We start from the raw sequence: 18,190 nt of genomic DNA, 5'->3' as shown, positions 1-18,190 counted from the left end.
ACTTTTCAGACCATATAGAATCTTTAGAGTAGAATTTAGATGCACTCTCTATCAACTTTTCATGAATACTTCGAAAGTGGGATTTAAAAAAAAAAAAGTACCTCCATGCCCGCAAATCCTGCCTCTCTACTCTGTGTAAAGTTTGAGTAATGATGTGGACCTTCAGCTAGTATACTATAAAGAGAGGATGGCAACCTCTTGTTGCAATTTTATGGTATTAGTATTAATTTCTTCAACTTTTTATTTTTTCAAGAATAATTTTTTTCTTCTTTTTTTCAGCTTTTACTTTTATTTGTGTTTTTATTATTATGCTACTGTAATAATGTCAATGTTTTATTTTTATGCTACTGTAATAATGTCAATGTTTTATTTTTATGCTACTGTAATAATGTCAGGCTCCATTTTAACAAATTTCAAGGAATTGGAAACATGGTTCACAATATGTAATCTGATAAAAGAAAAATGAACAAAATAGTATACAGATTCATAAATAAATCACAAAAATAAGAGTCTCAGGAAAATATACTTGGCATTAGACATAATATTTGCAAGAGGAATTTTTTCTCGTTAAAATATACTTTGACAGTGTTAAAAATAGATTCACTTTTAGCAATCAAGCTTTTTTCAAAAAGCATCTCTTGAATAATTTTTCCTTCCTTCACAAACCGGACATACGCTAACAGTAAAGACTCGTTAGTACTTGGCAAGGTTGCTTCATCAACCTGAAGAGGAAATTCATGAGTTTCGAAAGTTTGTGTAAGGAAGCTTCAACATCTTCAGCCATCTCATCAATTCGTCTTTGCACTGTAATATTGCTTGAGACATTTTTTATAATATTGATTATGGCTAGATGGTGCAAAACTGTTTCTGAAACTTCCTTGACAGCCGGTAGTATCAACTCTTCTTTGATGGTATAATCTTTACCCGATTTAGCAATTAATTTTGGTATATTATAAGAGGCTATCAAACCATCGTCGCATTGTTTTGATGATGCTACTAGTAAGCCTGAGGCAGATGGTGCTTTCAGGAACCTTTCCCTGATTTGACAAATCTTTATTTTCTTTGTCAGGAGAATTTTTTTGCAGATGCTCCTGCAAACGAGACGGTTTCATTGCCTCATTAGATAACACTTTGTTACAAAGTAAACACGTGGGCAGTTGCAAGTTTGATGGCAAAGGAGCGAATCCAAACTTCAAGTACTTGGAACTATATTGACAACATTTCTCTTTATTATACGACATTGTTGGCGGCAGTAAAATATGATGAGGGATGACTATTTCTAAAAAATTAATAATCCACAATCACAAAAAAGAACTAATAAGCACAATTGTCTAGGCGATGAAAGTAAACAATGAAAATAAATCTAAACTGAGGAAGAAGGAAAAAAAAAAAAAAAAAAAAACCAGAAATGAAGACAGGTGCAAAAGTCACTTGGTTCAATCTCCTAGGCTAAAGCTGCTTTCTGAGTGTAACAGATAGCAATTGCATGACTTTTTGTAGCATAACATATCTTGAGTCCTTAATTGAGAATAAACTTTCTTGTGTGATGCGTCTCCATTATTAAATTTCTCCAGGAAAACAATGTCGATAATATAATGACAATTAAACTACTGTAACATCGGTTAATAGGAGGAGTTGTACGAAATGGCATGCATACCGCTTGACGATGCTAGTTCCAAATGGCTGAGAAAAACAGAAATAAAGCAAACTTAAAGCAACATAAGAAAAAAGGGTCAAATCCAACATTCATATTGAAAGGGCACTCAATGCATACGCTGTGATTAATGGCGTGCAGAAATAGCTAGCGTTGTGCTGGTTGGGATCGCAGTATAACCGTAGTGTTGAGTTCTTCAAGGTTCATCAAGAGCATATCAGTTCTTACTGAGACCATTAGGTTTTCACCATGTTTAGTTATCTGTTTAGAACAGTGTAGAACTTTTCAGACCATATAGTACCTAGAATATAAATTAGCCTCATCGTTCTTAGGAGCCGTCATCTAAGTTTGTTTTGTTGCTGGTACAAATAATATAAATCGGATAATCGATTTAATACATTTTTTGAAAGTTTTAAAATTAAGTTTAATTGGCAAAACATGCTCATTGTGCCCTACCACCCTGAACATATCCACCGCCCCCCTACAGCCCAAAACAAGTTCACCTCCCCTCAGCATCCTATTACTGTCCACTGGGGGGGCTGATACCACCCCCATTGAGAATGAGTGGTTTAGAGGGATTTAAAGACAAGATTTAAAGACTTGCAATACCAGAAAAAATGTGATGAAATGAAAAATGTCTTCATGATATTAGCACATTTTTTAATGCTAATTATTTTTAAAAATTATGAAGTTGATTTTATTCTTAAATTTTGTTTTATAATTACGTTAAATATTAGATTAGGCTTCATAAAAATGCATCCTACTTACAGATTTATTTTATTCTTACAAATTATAAAAGTGAAGTTCTGGTGTATATAATTAGTTTAATTCAGTTCCTGTTTACTGAGAGTTCCTTAATCATTTTCATTGTTTTTGATAGACCTTTTTTTAATATCTGATTTTTTAACTTACAAAAAGTGTTATATGTAATATTGATGTATGTATGCATATATATAAGTTTCAAAAGTTTTTGCTTCAAATTTTAGTTATGTAGAAATTAGTAATAAAATTAGCCTTAAAATCAATATTTTAAGTTATATATGTGTAATATTTTATTCTTTAGAAAAACCTGTTAATATTTATTTACTGATTTTTTTTTTTTTTTTCTTTAGAGAAAGGGAAGTAAGCGAAGTAATAGTCGCAGCAGGAAAGGAGAGCATGAAAGTAAGATCAAGTCAACTGTTGTTGTAACCAGACCTAGATCACCTTCTGGAACTACAACAGATGCACCTGAACCAAAAAAGAAAAGTGATGGCAATTGGGAAGATGACTCAGATGGTTTGTTTAAATTTTAAAATAATCTTTTCACTATTAAATTTCTGCAGATGGCTGCTACAGTTGTATATCATTCTGGGAATTTCTTTAAAGCATTTGTGTGACAATTAATGCACAAATGTGCTAATTTACTCTAAAATTATTTTAGATTTAACTCTAAAATGATTAATTGCCTTTAGCATTTTTTTTTTTCCTTTTTGAATAATAGATTGTATTTTATTCACTATGATAAGTGTATCACATTTGTTATTTGTGTTGACTTGCAGAAACTAAGCATACTTTCTTCTGAGGGAAGAGCTGTAAACTCCTATTTCTTAATTCTTTGAGCATCATGGGTATAGTCCTGAAACTTCAAAATTCCTCGAAATGTCAAGAATAAATTGTATTTTTTTGAATATATTTAAAAAATGATCCTCTCACTGTATACATTGATTCCTTTTCTTCAAGTATACATCCAATGAAAAATCCATGGATACATTAAAAGCTGGCAGAAAGTTTCATGTGTGTTGAGTATGAAAGCCATCCATCCATTTGGAATTTTCTGTCCATAACGCTGAGAGGTTTAAATAGATTATCATCTGTGGAGCTTTTAACCCTTTGACATGCGGTGGTCGTGCCCTGAAACCACCAATTTTCGAATTTTTTTCTCCTCTTCCTTCTGAAATTTTTGAGTGAAAATCAATTGATTACTGATCTTTTACCTCAAAATAACACAAAATGACTACAGAATCATACATGTTTTAGGTCTTAGTACTTCAAATCGGATGCCTTTTAAAATTCGTATTCAATGAGACAAAATAACTTCCTTTTATTAATATAAACAACTTTAAATTTCAAAAGTTATTCATCGCACATCATGATTTCTATCATAAACAATAAAAAATAGCAATAATTAAACTGCATATATAAAAAAAAAAAAAAAAACCCTCTATATGTATGGCATTTGCTTTGCGGTTTCAGGGTGCAACCACTGCCCCACTAGAGCATTGTGACACAATGGCTCTAGAGGCTCGGTGGTCGTGCCTTGAAACCACTGCTCTTCACAATGGCGTTTGCTTGCTTCTCAAATAGGAATGTTTATTTTTACCCAGATGTAAATAAGGGGTTTTGAAATCACAGAGCTATTTTATTACTAAACAATACATGCACCTGCCCAGTAAAAAGGTCTTTCTTTTCCAGAGACTTTTTTCTGACCTCAACACACTTGCTCCTCAAGCTAGTATTTTGATTTTATAAATTATTTCCTGTGGTTTAAATTTAATGTAAATATACTTTGCTGTAATTTAAAATAGAAATAGCATAAAGTTTTATTTAAATTAAAGATATTTTCTGAATATTTTGAGACAAAATATGAATAAAATAAGTATGACTGGGAAGCCAATGATCCGTACCAAAGCCAAAAAGACCAAGCCCCCCCCATTAACATAAAAACCCACAAATTTCATGTGCTAGATGAAAAGAAACTAAATAACGCTGGACATATACCAGTGAAATTTAGATCCAATCAGTGTACATTTTGTAGCACAAGGAAGAAACATCATAGAAGAAGATACATGTGCGAAACGTGCAATGTGGGTCTATGCATGTACCTAAAAGACAAAACATGCTTTGAGCAGTGTCACAAAAATTTTTTGATCTTTGAAATTAAAAAAAAAAAAAAAAAGAAAAAAAAGAAAAACACTGAGTTTTTTTTATCCTTATTTTACTGAATCCATACTTTCACTGCTATAGAAAAATTACATAAATGTTTATTTTTTATTTTTTTTTGACGATTTAGTTTGTAAAATAATGTAAAAAATATATATATTATGCAATTCTTACATCCATTTTTTTAAAATTCATAAATTTCGTCATTTATTGGAAACGCGCACGGAGAAAGGTAAGTTTTTTTTTTCCCTACTACCTAGGTAAGTTTCAAAGTCCTAGACGCGTCGTGGTTTCACAGTGCGACCACCACCCATAAAACAATGGGCAAGAGTAGATTTTTTTAAATTCATATATGTCTGTAGGATCATAATATTCAATTTCTGGAGTTAAAAAAATAATAAAAATAATATCATGCGCGTCAAAGGGTTAAAATAGATCTTTTGCTTTGCTTCTATCTTGCCTCGCCTCCTTGCCATCTTGAAAGTTGGAAATGAAAGCTTAGTGAAACAAGAAGAAAATACAGTATAAAGTCTGTATGCCCAACTTCCAGAATGATCTAAAATCTGGACCTCAAAGCCATGAACAACCTTTTTTGTATGCATACTAAATAAAATACCTCATTATTGAAGAAACAATCATTTTAGCATAAATTTATGTTGTCTATAATTTGACTCCATAGTTGCGTATCTGCCTGACATACATCTCAAACCTGCATAGAAACATCATTGATTTTTCACCTACTAATGTTTTATATCCTTAATGCCAAACATGGGCATCATTATTTATTATAATTGGCTTTCATAACTGCATGTTTATCCAACACATGACAACCCGAGTTGTGACACATGCAGTGATGCTTAAACTATTTTTTTAATATTAGTGAATAGAAAGAGTATGGTTAACTTTTTCTGTTGACATTATGCTTAATGATGATTTCAGATTTAGGTTAAACGAGCTAAGAAATGTTGACAAGGAAAAATTTAACAAAAATTTCTTTCCATGTGCTAAAAATAGATTTTGTTAATGATACTCATAGGCAAAAAGATTATATTTAGGCCTATTTGAATTAAGGATAACTGATTTGATATTCACATAAACCCAGAACCGGAGCCAGAGCTTGTATAGCCACACTGGGTGGCAGAATTTAGATAAAGCAAATTTAGGACCTGCAGAGACTGCATCAGGTGGTAAGATATCTATCCTCGATTCTTTAGGCCTAAGTTCTCGAAAAGCCGTAGGTATACGTGGGAATTTATTTATTAAGGACTCAGATAAGCCTTAAGTATGTGCAAGAAATAGATGTAAGTATAATAAATAACTAAGCTAATACAATTTGGGCTTAATTGCCTAATATTGCAATAGAAGCAAGGCAATATTTAGTGGAATAACTTGTCTTTCATCGCCAATATCATAATACATAGCCAGTAATGTATAGCAGACGCAATTAAGTTAAGCTAAAATTATACATTACTGATTCTAAGGAATTTCAATTAATATAGTAGATTGCACTGCTCCTTAACTTTTTGATTTGATCCAGCTTATTTTTCACAGGCTGTTATTATTATAGCACTTTTATGAAAATTTAAGTTTGAAATACTTTTGATTAAGATGAAAACAGTTTCTAATTCTGGAGCTACAACAGGATCTACAAAGTGAAAGCATGTTTTGATGTCCATTAAAAAGTGGAATTGCTGCAAAAATGGATAAAGGTATATCTGTCTCCGAGGAGTATGATATTTGAAAGTCAACTGCACATGATATAAGAAAAAGAAAAGGGAACTTTTAAAATTTGTTGTGGATTCCAACACCCCACTCACAATGAATGAACTTTAGAAAAAGTATTCGTTATGCTAAAAGTGACGATCATGACAAAGTATAGGTCAGACAGCGTTGCAGCGAGGGTATGCCATTGAAGGGTCCAATGCTAATGGCTCAAATCAAAATATTTTGTGAAGAAATGTACTTAAAATCTTATATATTTGACAGGCTGGTTAACCAAATTTCCGCCCGGTGGCAAAGTGGCTAGCGTGTTGTGCAGCTGCACCACAGGTCCGGGGTTCGATCCTCAGGCTGGGCAAGGTTGACTCAGCCTTTCATTCCCTGAGTGGTTCAATAAAATGAGTACCAAGTTCACTTCGGGACTAAACACTGGGGGGGGGGGGGTCCTACGACAAGCTGACCAATTGCCCAGGGTATATGCGGATGCACACCAGGGCGCAAGATCAAGCAAGCATCTGCAGGCCGTGGCCTACTAGGGCTATTGCGCCACTGAGTTTAGTTTCTTTCTTTTTTTTTTTTTTTAGGTTAGCCAAATTTAAAAATCGTCATGGTGTAAGGCAGTGGTCGGCAAAGTGCAGCTCCAGAGCCGCATGTGGCTCTTTGGCTCCTTAACTGCGGCTCTGGTACTAATATCCACGGAAAGCGCAATAATATTTTCATTTAAAAAAAAACTTGGTAAGAAAAAAATTACATCTTATTTTGATAAATTAAAATTCTTCTATAAATCGAGAACACGTATAATTTTTTGCTTGAGTAAAAAGATAGATAGGTAATTAAAATTTTATATGGTTGTAAAAATACGTATCGTACGAACATCGAGTATAATTTTGTTAGTTTTCATAAACGTAAACATAAACCATGTACAAGCTACTGGCATGCGCGTGCATGCTTTTTATAAAGTAGTGAAGGTACAAATTGGCATCACAGAGCAGCAGTTGCAATGTGAACAGTTTTGTTTTATCTACCGTGTCTGCTGTTGTCCTGTCTTATTAAAAAGTTGTATTTTTTAATCTAGCTGCACATCTTACAGGTATTTTTATACGATTTTATTGCACCTGCTATGTATGTTTGTGGTTCCGGTACAAAATTTGTAATCGATTTTTCGATAACTTCTATTTGTCCAAATGTTGGAAGTTTTCTTCCATTTTTGGTCATATTAAAAGTTTTGTTATTCTGATGATGGAAAAAATTATTTTTTTCTTTTTAGTGCAGTTACATATATATTAATAAAATTGTATTTTTTAAAAAGATTTTTAAAAATTTTTATTTTCATCAATTTAATAATGATAATAAGTTTGTACTGGTGGCTTTAGAAAAAAATATATTCGGAATATTTTTATAAGCACCTCAATTAACATGGCTACCAGAAAAAAGCAAAGAAAAACGGAAGATGAAAACCGCGAATTTAAAGTTGAGTGGACCGAGGATTTTGCGTTTATTCAAAACGTGAATGGACTTCCAACATGTCTTATTTGTAAGGAGAAATTCGCGCATAACAAGAAGTCAAATTTTGAGAGACATTTTAGAAGAAAGCACGCGTCATTTAGCACTAAATATCCTACTGGTTATGAAAGGAAGAAAGCAATTAAGGAACTTCAGAAGAGTCAAGAGTCGTCAACTTATGTGTTTAATAACTGGATACAATCTTCCAGCAATAATTATATGGCAAGTTTTGTTTGTAGCCAAAAGATTGCTAAGAGAGGAAAACCGTACACAGACTGCGAATACATAAAAAATTGCTTTATAAATGCATCCAAAGAGCTATTTCGGGATTTAAAGAACAAAAAAGATATTCTGAAAAGAATTAAAAAGTTACCATTGTCTGCCAAAGCCATTAAAGATGGAACAATTAAAATGTGTTTGAATATCGAAGCATATCCACCCAGCATATCGAAGATCTGAAATTGGTTTGGGCTTTATCAATAGCAGTTGACGAGTCTTGTGACATAAATGATACAGCGCAAGTTTCACTTTTTGTAACATTTAAGTCTCATTCAGGCCGTAAAGAACTTTTAGGATTATTGCCACTCAAAGGTCAGACGCATTTAGAAGATATCGCCAATGCTGTAGTTGATTGTATGGATAAACATCATATCATATCAAACAAAGCAGTATTTAGGGGTGAGGTGTGTTTTGTGTTATGAAAGCCCTAATATTGGCATCTCGAATTTTTTGGGAGTAGTTTTTAGGCGGGAATTTTATTAGTAACTTGACACATCTTTACTTAGAACTGCGAGAATTTTTTGCTGTCGCATTTTAGTCTCATTCCCATTTATTTTCAATAACTGTGTAGATATTTTTCGTGTATGTATATATTATAGGCTTGTTTTTCTTTATTGTTAATATTAATCGTAGTTAATTTTTTGATTATTAATTTTCCATAAATGGCGCGGAGAGATCTAACTCTTTCCCACGCGCTCTTTCCGAAAATTTGTAAATATTTTTGTATATAGGACTTGTGTATATAGATATTTATCTCATTTATCCGTATATATTCAAGAATATTGTGTATATCCAGGAAACCATGTATACAGCCATAATACAGAGTTTTTTTCATTCTTATACAAACGCTTCTACTCATTTTCGTGCTTCACTGCAATGCTCGCTTAGTCGCACTTTTAAAAGCTCTGGTGGCGCAATGTTCCACCTCATGGAACACCCACAGAATTAAAACGGTAAGTGCAATTTGTACAAAATTTTACCTGTATACTCCTTTAGGACTAAATAGACTGCATACAATTTTTTTTTTTTGAAATTCCGATGTTAACGTATAGTGCACCGCAAAGGGTTAAAAGAGTTAATGACACAAGAGTTACGGAATGATTGGTTTGAAAATCATTTCATACCTGAGGCTCGTCAACATTTGAATTTACCTGATGACGCAAAAATTGTCCTGACGGTAGACAACTGTACACTCATACTTCACTTAAAACGTTTCAGTGAAAGATAATGTATCCATATTATTCTGTTAGCCAATCTGTATGCCCATTAATCAGCCTATGGATATCAGAATAGTGTGCATGCTGAAATTCTGATATAAAGCAGCATTTTTAAAGCCCATGTTAAATTTCTTGAATAATAGCAAGACTATTCAAGAATTTTATTAATGTTTTAGCATAAAATCTACTGTATGGAGTATCACAAAATCCATGGGAGGATGTGTTTTCAGATACTTTAAACAGTGCTTGGCATAATTTATGGCCAGCTACCATATTTCATGGGGAGGATGATCAAGATCATAGCCGCGAATTTGAAGGTTTTCTGATATCACAAACCAAAGGTGAAATTTCCCAATTAATGCATTTTCTAAAGAAATGTGGAGAAATGGTAATAAATGAAGATAATAAAGCATAAATTTTTCATTGCAATAACAATGTCTCGATCATTGATTAATTAACTGACAGCAAAATCTGTAGTATGCTTCTAGGTCCAGAAAATACCATTACTGATAGTGAAGAAAATGACAGGTTATTGAAAATGAAAAAATTTCGATTGACAAGTTAGTGGGAATTCTTGACACAGCAATTGCAGGAATTGAGTGATGGAACTTCGTAACTGAATAAGAAATTATATCTGTTTTTAGAATTAAAGAGAAAGTATTAGTAAAAAACGAAGCAACCTGAACAACTTGCATTGAAAGAAGTGTTTAATAAAGTAAACAAATAAATATTAAGCTTTTTTTGTAAATTTTGATACCCTTTTGATCATAAACGCATCATTATTTCATAAATCAAAATTTCATAGTTTTAATTTTATAATTTCTACATGCCATCTCACTAGATTTAAACTGCTATTAAACTGATTTAATATCCGGAAAAAATCTTAAATCCAGGATCAACAAAGTCCAGACAAGTCTGGATCTCGGACTTTGTACTGTATGACTGGTCGAACTTCCTGAACCACCATTAGAGCCTTAGCAGGGCTTAGTGGAGCTATTTAATTAAAGAAAAACTGAGATCTAAAACAAGGCCTAAATCAGGCCCAGCAAGCAGTAGAACTACCACCATACTACCTGAAATAAATCTAAATAGAATAAGCAACTAAAATATGAACTTAAAGTCTAGGAGCTGGTGAGATTTATCACCTACACCAACAAAAACATATTATTACATACTTTGTAAAATATAACACATGTTACTTACACGCATAAAAATATGTTACTTACATATACAAAGAAATAAAATAACAGAATATCATAAACACCCTAGTTTTTCTTAAAACAGACAGGGAAATTTTAAGCACAATCCATGTATAAATTCATTTCATTTACAGATACATATTTCATAAAATTAGGCAATTTCAATTTAGTCACTGTATTTTTACTTAAATTCTTTAGAGTATTAAATTCAGCAATATCTGGAATAAATCCTAGTATAATATTTTTCATAGAAGAGCATCTAAACAACAAGTGCTCAATATTGACATTACTCATGCCACATGAACAGGCACAATTTTTAATCGAAAACCTATTATAGTAAAAGGGAAAGTGTCCATGATTGATTAAAGCTTGGTTTAAATACTTGTCACTTAGGCATCTTCTCCCACTTATAGTTGAGATTAAATTATGTGTGAATCTTCCTTTAGAATCTGGGTCTTTCCACTTTGTTTGCCATAGAGTCAAACTTTTTCTTTTCAACAATTATTTCAAACTGTCAAAGGAAGTCTTTACTTCAAAATCGATAATTTGATTTTCAGTGGCAGCCTTTGCCAATCTATCTGCTAACTCGTTACCAATATGACTCTTCGTCCAAAAGAGTTTACTATCTCTGAAAGCACTAAGAAAAATGAGCATGTCTTTTATCTGTTAAATTAGGTCGTTATTTGGTCAAACATCCATAATTGAAACAATTGCGCTTTCGCAGTCACTATAGATTTCTGCAGGATCTAGTACAGAATTAGAAATAAACCAATATAAAGCCTCTCACAGGGCCACTAACTCTGCCTGATAGACATTGTCAGAAAGTCTATGTTTCTTTGTAAGCTTAGTTTCTCATGTTCATTTATGGTCTCTGGAGGTATCCTGTAATCTCAACTTGATAATGACAGGATAGATCACCATAAGTAGTATCACAAGGAAAGTTATTTTGTAGGAAGTAATGTACTGTTTCATCTATATTCTTAGTAAAAGTTGGTTTATATTTATTAACAGCAATATAGTAAGGAATGCCAAAAGGTTGATGAATATTCATAGTGTCACATAGTTGTTCCCAAGCACAATTTTTACTAGTGTTGATTTCTCTTTTATATTCAACTAATTTCTTCTTATATTGAATCTTTAAAAAATTTTTCTCTGTATGATTGCAATATCTCTGAAATTTTCTTTGATACAATCAAACTTGACTTCTTAAAACAGCCAGTTTTTTGGATCACCAATGCACCTGTTTACCCAGAGCGTTGCTCAGTTTAAATTTGTTCATTTTCTTATTTTTCTTACAGATATCAACTATTGAGCTAGTAAGATCTTTAATATAAATATTTAAATCGGAAATATTTTCTAAATTTTCTTTGGAAACTTGATTTATAAAGTTAAACAGTTCTGCACAAAAATTTAGCCATTTCAAATCCCAAATATAGAAAAGTTCAAATTTCTTCTCTCTAAGTAAGTTGTCTAAGTAAGTAAGTCTCTAAGTATATTAAGTCCAATCTCAATGTAGTGATGATCACGACATGATATATCCATAGAAACAGACCAGTTCAGGACAAAAGATATTACAATGTTAAGGTCTATCCAGCTTTCTCCTCTGGTACCGGAAAATGTAGCCGGGCTATCAGGACTATTAAGAGCATTCAAATTGTTTGCCGAGCAGAATTCAATTATAGCATCACCATTTGGATCTATTGAATGATCATAAGGACCCTATAGCGGAATCTTAGCATTGAAATCTGCACAAATAATTATTTCCGAGTCAATAATACTGTTAATACAATATAAATAGTCACTCAAGGCGTCTTTAGGAGGGCAATACACTGAAACAAAAATTATGTTTCTATTATTAATGATCATTTTAATTGCCACTGTACTCGAGGAAGCATACAAAAGCATTGCTGGAGATTTGTCAAACAAAACAATTGCCGCTCGTGGATAATTTTTGTCACAAAAAGTTCGAAATTTCATTGGGATTCCCCGAACTTTATTATCCACTACATAAAGTTCTTGAGTCAAGGCTATTTTATAGCCTCTTTCAATAGCTTTAATATATAATTGATTTACAGCAGCTTTGGCGTAATGCAAATTTATTTGAACCATTTTAAAGTCTTCGTCACTTCTACTAGCCATAATTAGTACGACTGACTAAAAGATCCATTTGTCATTTGTGACAATGACAATTTTGATCTAAGCTAGAATGATCAACGCTAAGCTTCAGTTTATACTTTTCATTTGCCTCTTTACAATTAATGCATTTTGGAGTAGCTTTACACTCCTAATGTTTATGTCCAACTTCACCACACTTAGCACATATTTGCTGTTCTAGGCATTTTGTTTGAAAGTGCCCGTACTTTGAACACTTAAAACATTGAGTTACTTTCAAAAATTCTCTAATTCTAAGATGAGACCATCTTAAGTTTTCCTGCTTTTATAAGTTCTCTATATTTCTTAGCATCTACACTGGCCACCCAGTGTTTTTTGGTATTTCTACCTTTTATCAAAAATTTTAAGTCAAAACCACCATTTTCGAAGACGATATTTTGGTCTCTAATCATAATCTTAAGTTCTCTCGAGAAAGATCAGAATCTACATCATAAATAATAATTTTTGGATCTTTGTTAACAGGATGTTGAATTACCATATTGTTTCTAAGCAAATCATTTGATTAACCTCTGCTTCCAAGGCTTCAATATCAGAGAATTTGGAACATTCTATTAGAACACCTCCTTTATTAATTTTTCTTAGTCTTCCAACACCAATGTGTAATTGGGTGGGATTAATTGAGTTTACAATTTTTTGTCTCCTTGGAAGTAATTTCTTCTTCTTTTTTTTTTTTTTTTTTTTTGGATAGAGTAGAACTGTAAATTCTTCGGACCTATTTCTACTTATAGATCTATCTCGTGTGTTCTGCATTATTTTCTGAGTAAAACGTTTTGGATCTGCCACTGCTGCAAATGAAACTGGCTGAAGATTTGATAACATTTTTGTTTGCTCTTAAAGCGTTCCCTTAAGGATGACATTATCAAAAGTTTGTGTAACCAATAAATCATCAATTTGATATGCCATAGAAATAATTTTTCCTTTTGAAATATTCATGACTGTACTTGAGTCTTAGTCTTTCATCCCTTGATTTCCATTACTAGTTTTGATAAAATGAGTACCAAGTTCGCTTGGGGACTAAACACAAGGGAGGGGGACCTGCGACAAGCTGACCACTTGTTCAGGGCATATGCTTACGCACTGGGGCCCACGGTCAAGAAAGCAGATTTTGAGCACTGCAGGCCTTGGCCCATTAGGGCTGTTACACCGCAGTTTCTAAAGAACTTAAAATTGTTCGTTCATATACTAATAAAGCAGTAGACTCAACTGGCTCTCTGAATTTCTTGACAAATTTGTAAAGCCATTATTCAACCAGTACCCTTTTTAAAATAGTAGAATAATGCAGAAATCAAACGTACTTACAGTTTGATGATCATTTCGTACCTCTTATATCGTAGAAATAGTAATCCAAAAACCTGAAGCACGACGAGCCATGTAGACACACAAAAATGCAGACATCCATAAGTTCATCAAATAGTCTCAGAAACGTAAAGTGTGATGATATAAAATCACAACTGGAACACAATTAGCTTCAAAATGTCACAAAATGAAACATTATAAAACAGTATTTACCGAAAAAAATTAGCATATTTTCAGAAGCCGAAGAAAGCACAAACCAATATGGCGCGAGTATGTGCAGAGACTTCTTTGTAATGTATATAAAGAGTCTTGCAAGGAAAACACTTTATTTTTCTTATAGCAATCAAATCATGATGAATGCAATACATGGATTAAAATGTGTTTGCTGTAGCATGATCATAAAAATAGAAATTCAGATTGTATAATGAAAGAGTTACCTTTTGAAACTTTGTGTAATAGAAAAAAATTCTGTAAACTTTTGAAACTTTGTGTAATTTAAAAGTATTGAATTGTACTAATGGAGGATTTTGTTAGTTTAAAAATATTATCTTGTACTATGACAAGCCGCTTATGTGCCGCCTAAAATAGTTATTATAAAAAAGAAAAAATACATAATGATTTTAATGAGTCCATATAGTGTAATTTCATGAATCCAGCCAATAATCAATAATAACAGAGTTGAAGAACTTCATTTATTGCTTTTAAATTGCTTAGTTTGTTAATCTGTAACTGACAGATTAAATGTAACAGAAAAGTTATGTAAGCAAACGATAATTCTTAGAAATTGCCATAGCCTACTCATGTTAAATCAAAATGACATATGTAAAAAGAAAATGAAATATTTATTTTTGTGTTAAATCAGATTTATGTAAACACTGAATTGGGTGTATTTTAAATTCCAAGTGTCATATCTCCTTGCACAGATTTGTTTGCTTAATGTCATTTGAATAATTTTCATAACAAGATGAATCTTTCATGTATTTTTTCAAATAATTACCTATCTTTCTATCTATATAAATACTTGGGCCATTCATATACATTTCTAAACACAATATATTTTGTACTTCTTGCCCAGTGACAGTATGTGCTTTGCTTGGCATTGAGTTCGCTATATTTTAAATTTTCTGAAATATAATTTCAGAAAATTAAAATATAGCATATTTAATGTACTGAATAGTTTAGATATTTAAAAAATTCGTTTTTATTGTAGTAACAGCTTATTTTTTTTTATATGTAGGGGATATATTATGAAATCATGCCAGGAAGTTCATAATTTTCAAAATTTAAAATAAATTAAATTTCATTTATAAGCATGTTTGGGTTTTGTAGATTGAGTATATTTGATAAGGGTAGAATCAATTTCTTCTGCCCTTTTAAATTTCTTTAAAAAAAAGGTAGACTAAATAGTTATTTGTCCAATAATCTTTATCTGAAGCTTGACAAGCTAATGGCCAATAGATTTTTATGTACCATATAAGATTGTTAAAAAGTATTATTTCATTAATTTTGATAAAAGTTTGATGATTAATTTTGATGATAGTTTGATAAAAGGGCTTAAATCTTATTTACTGCTTTTAGAAATTTTATTTATTTTTAAAATGATTTAATTTCTAAGATATTTTGACTTTAAATAAAAGAGCTGTTTATATCAGAAAAATTTATTTCGTAGCTTAGTTATTCTGTCAGTGAGCTAAAACAGATTCTAAAATATTTGCTGTATTAGAGTGGCATATGAAATATTAATTTGATTCTTAAGGCAAATAAAAAAAAGTTCACATGCTATTATTATTAATAGCATGTGTATATGGTGTATATGGATCATCTAACAGTGTATATGGATCATCTATATTTTGTGGATTATATATATAATCATATGAGTTACTATGTAGTTATCTAATAGTATTTTCTTAATTGCATTTGGTAATGTAACTTTTTCATTTTTTAACCCAAAGAGGCAATTTGCCCAAAAGGGCTATTAATTTCGTTTTGGCATTTTGCATAGGTTCGCTATAAATGGCATTTCACTTTTCAGATTGTGACCAAATATTAGAGCCCTGCATTATATTTAAAGAAATTAAATAACTAAGAATCTGCATGAATATATGTATGTATGTTTCTTTCAGTGTGAAAAACAACAATACCTAGAGACATCAAATTTTGAATAACGTGGTCCTCCACTCGAATATGGGCATTTGGAAGCTCAAATTTGGAATTTGTTTTATTGTTTATTTCATATTTTGTAAAACTTTCATGAATTTTTGATTAACAAACTCAGTGATTTTAGAGTGAGTAATGGCAACACAGTATAGGAGGAGGGGGAAAAAACACTTTTATCACCAGCGCACGAGACTGTGTATCGGAAATTCTATAAATATGCTCTTTTAAAATTATTTTGTGATATTGCCATTGAATTGAAGGTGATGTTCTGTTATTGGGACCGGATTCAGAAACGTGTGAATGTATGCACGTATGTATGTATGTATGTATGTTCACATGTGTATGTATGTATGTGTATTAAAATTTGGTATACACACACATACATTTGTGCTTACATATATACATGCATACATAACACATTCATCCATACACTTCTGGATCCAGTCCTGATTACAGAATAGTACCGAACCGAATTTTATGGTTTAAGTGGGAAGAATGTGATATTTAATAAATAATGGTAACACACTAAATGTTTAAAAAAGAGGGGGGTGACTTTTAAGATTTTTCTAAATTTATGTTTTTTTATATTTTTCTAAAAGCTGTAAGTAATTCCATGGCTTGTGGTGCGAAGAGGAGTATTAAATTTAACATACTTGTGTTTTGTCTTAGACCGAGAGCTACTTTAGGCAGAGGAAATGGTAACTTGTCAATAAATATCTGCCTTGCTATTGTCCTTAACTTTCAGCAAGTAATTTTTGACGTGCTCATATGTTTTGATTTATTATTTTCTTCATGGATGCTCTGGGATTTATTGAATAGTAAAATAGAAAGTATACTGTTTATTTATTTTTGCTGTTCCTAATAACAAATTTTAATCTATAATTTTATAAAATGATATCTGAGAAGTATCTGCTGGGGGAGGAAAAATTTCATGAAATAAGTGAATAAAACCAGTACTCAGATCACTGCTCAGATTATTTAGGCACTTACTAAAGCTTTCAATCTGGGATAAAACTCAAATATTAATTTAAAATTTAGGGGATTATTATCAATTCATCTTAATAATGTGGTACAAAGTTATGATATTCATATAATTTGCAATTTTTTTATGTAAAAATTTCTGAAATTATGACTTTTAATGAAAGTATAATTTAATCCCTTTGTGTCAATAATTGTAGTGTAACTGATGATCTTATTTTTACAGATTGGCCCATGGATGCTGCTCAACTTGATTACAAGGAAGAACTTACATTAGAAAGAAAAAGACAACAGTTGCAAAGAGAATTGGAACTGGAACTTCAGAAAGAACGTCTGTTGAATGAAAATGTGACTATAACCAAAACAGTAAGATTTTCATTGATGGCAATCTTTTGAATTCTGTTTTATTGGGTTTATATAATCTCTAAATGATTATGATTTAAATCTTATGTAAATTATTTTAGCACTTGTGTAGACTTTACAATTTTTTTTTTCCCATGCAACATAGAAATAAAGGGGGGAAAAATACGGTTTAGAAAATTAAAGGTTTATTACCTGGTATTACTTTCCTTTAAATGTCTTTAATTTTAAATATAATCTTTGTGCCTTACAATTAATCTTTACTTGGATTTAAAATATAGAATATGCACTCTAATAAATTTGTTATGGATAATATTTTTGTGTCCGTCTTATAACTGAAACAATTTCTGTATATTTTGAGATTTTGTTTTATCTCCAGTCATTGCATAAATCCATCTAATTGAGTCTTTATATTCTGACTTTAATTTAATTTTTAGTGCTAGTACAACCTTTTTTCTAAATTTATTAGTTATAATTTATTAGTTATTTATAATTTATTATATTAAATTTATTATTTATTAGTTATTAGTTTTTCCTACATGGTACAGATCTATTATATGCTAATCTTTATTTACTTTTTGATATGTATCAGAAAATTTTATTACTGTTATAATTATAAAATGGTTTGTCATTGGTATTTTTTCTTCTGTTTCATTGTCTTTGAATTTTAATTGTATGTAGTCTTCAATATTAATTTTTTTGCAATAATAACAAGCAAGCTAGTAAGCACTAAA

At 31.3% G+C, this 18,190-nt stretch overlaps 1 protein-coding gene across 3 annotated transcripts in view; it reads left to right on the top strand.

Annotated features, from left to right (window-relative positions):
• The window catches only part of LOC118198106 (uncharacterized), a 207,124-nt gene that overhangs the window by 49,696 nt on the left and 139,238 nt on the right, over positions 1-18,190 (top strand). For all 3 annotated transcript variants that reach the window (XM_085818997.1, XM_035369711.2, XM_085818998.1), the window contains 2 exons: positions 2,767-2,932; positions 17,323-17,462. In XM_085818997.1, the coding sequence (XP_085675123.1) occupies positions 2,767-2,932; positions 17,323-17,462 (306 nt within the window). The remainder of the gene's footprint in view (positions 1-2,766; positions 2,933-17,322; positions 17,463-18,190) is intronic.

The sequence above is a fragment of the Stegodyphus dumicola genome, chromosome 6 (assembly GCF_044657685.1).
Source record: "Stegodyphus dumicola isolate Sdum_Otavi_A_Nest chromosome 6, ASM4465768v1".
NCBI lineage: Eukaryota > Metazoa > Arthropoda > Arachnida > Araneae > Eresidae > Stegodyphus > Stegodyphus dumicola.
The sequence above is the reverse complement of the archived record's forward strand: the minus strand, read 5'-3'. Positions and strand labels throughout refer to the sequence as shown.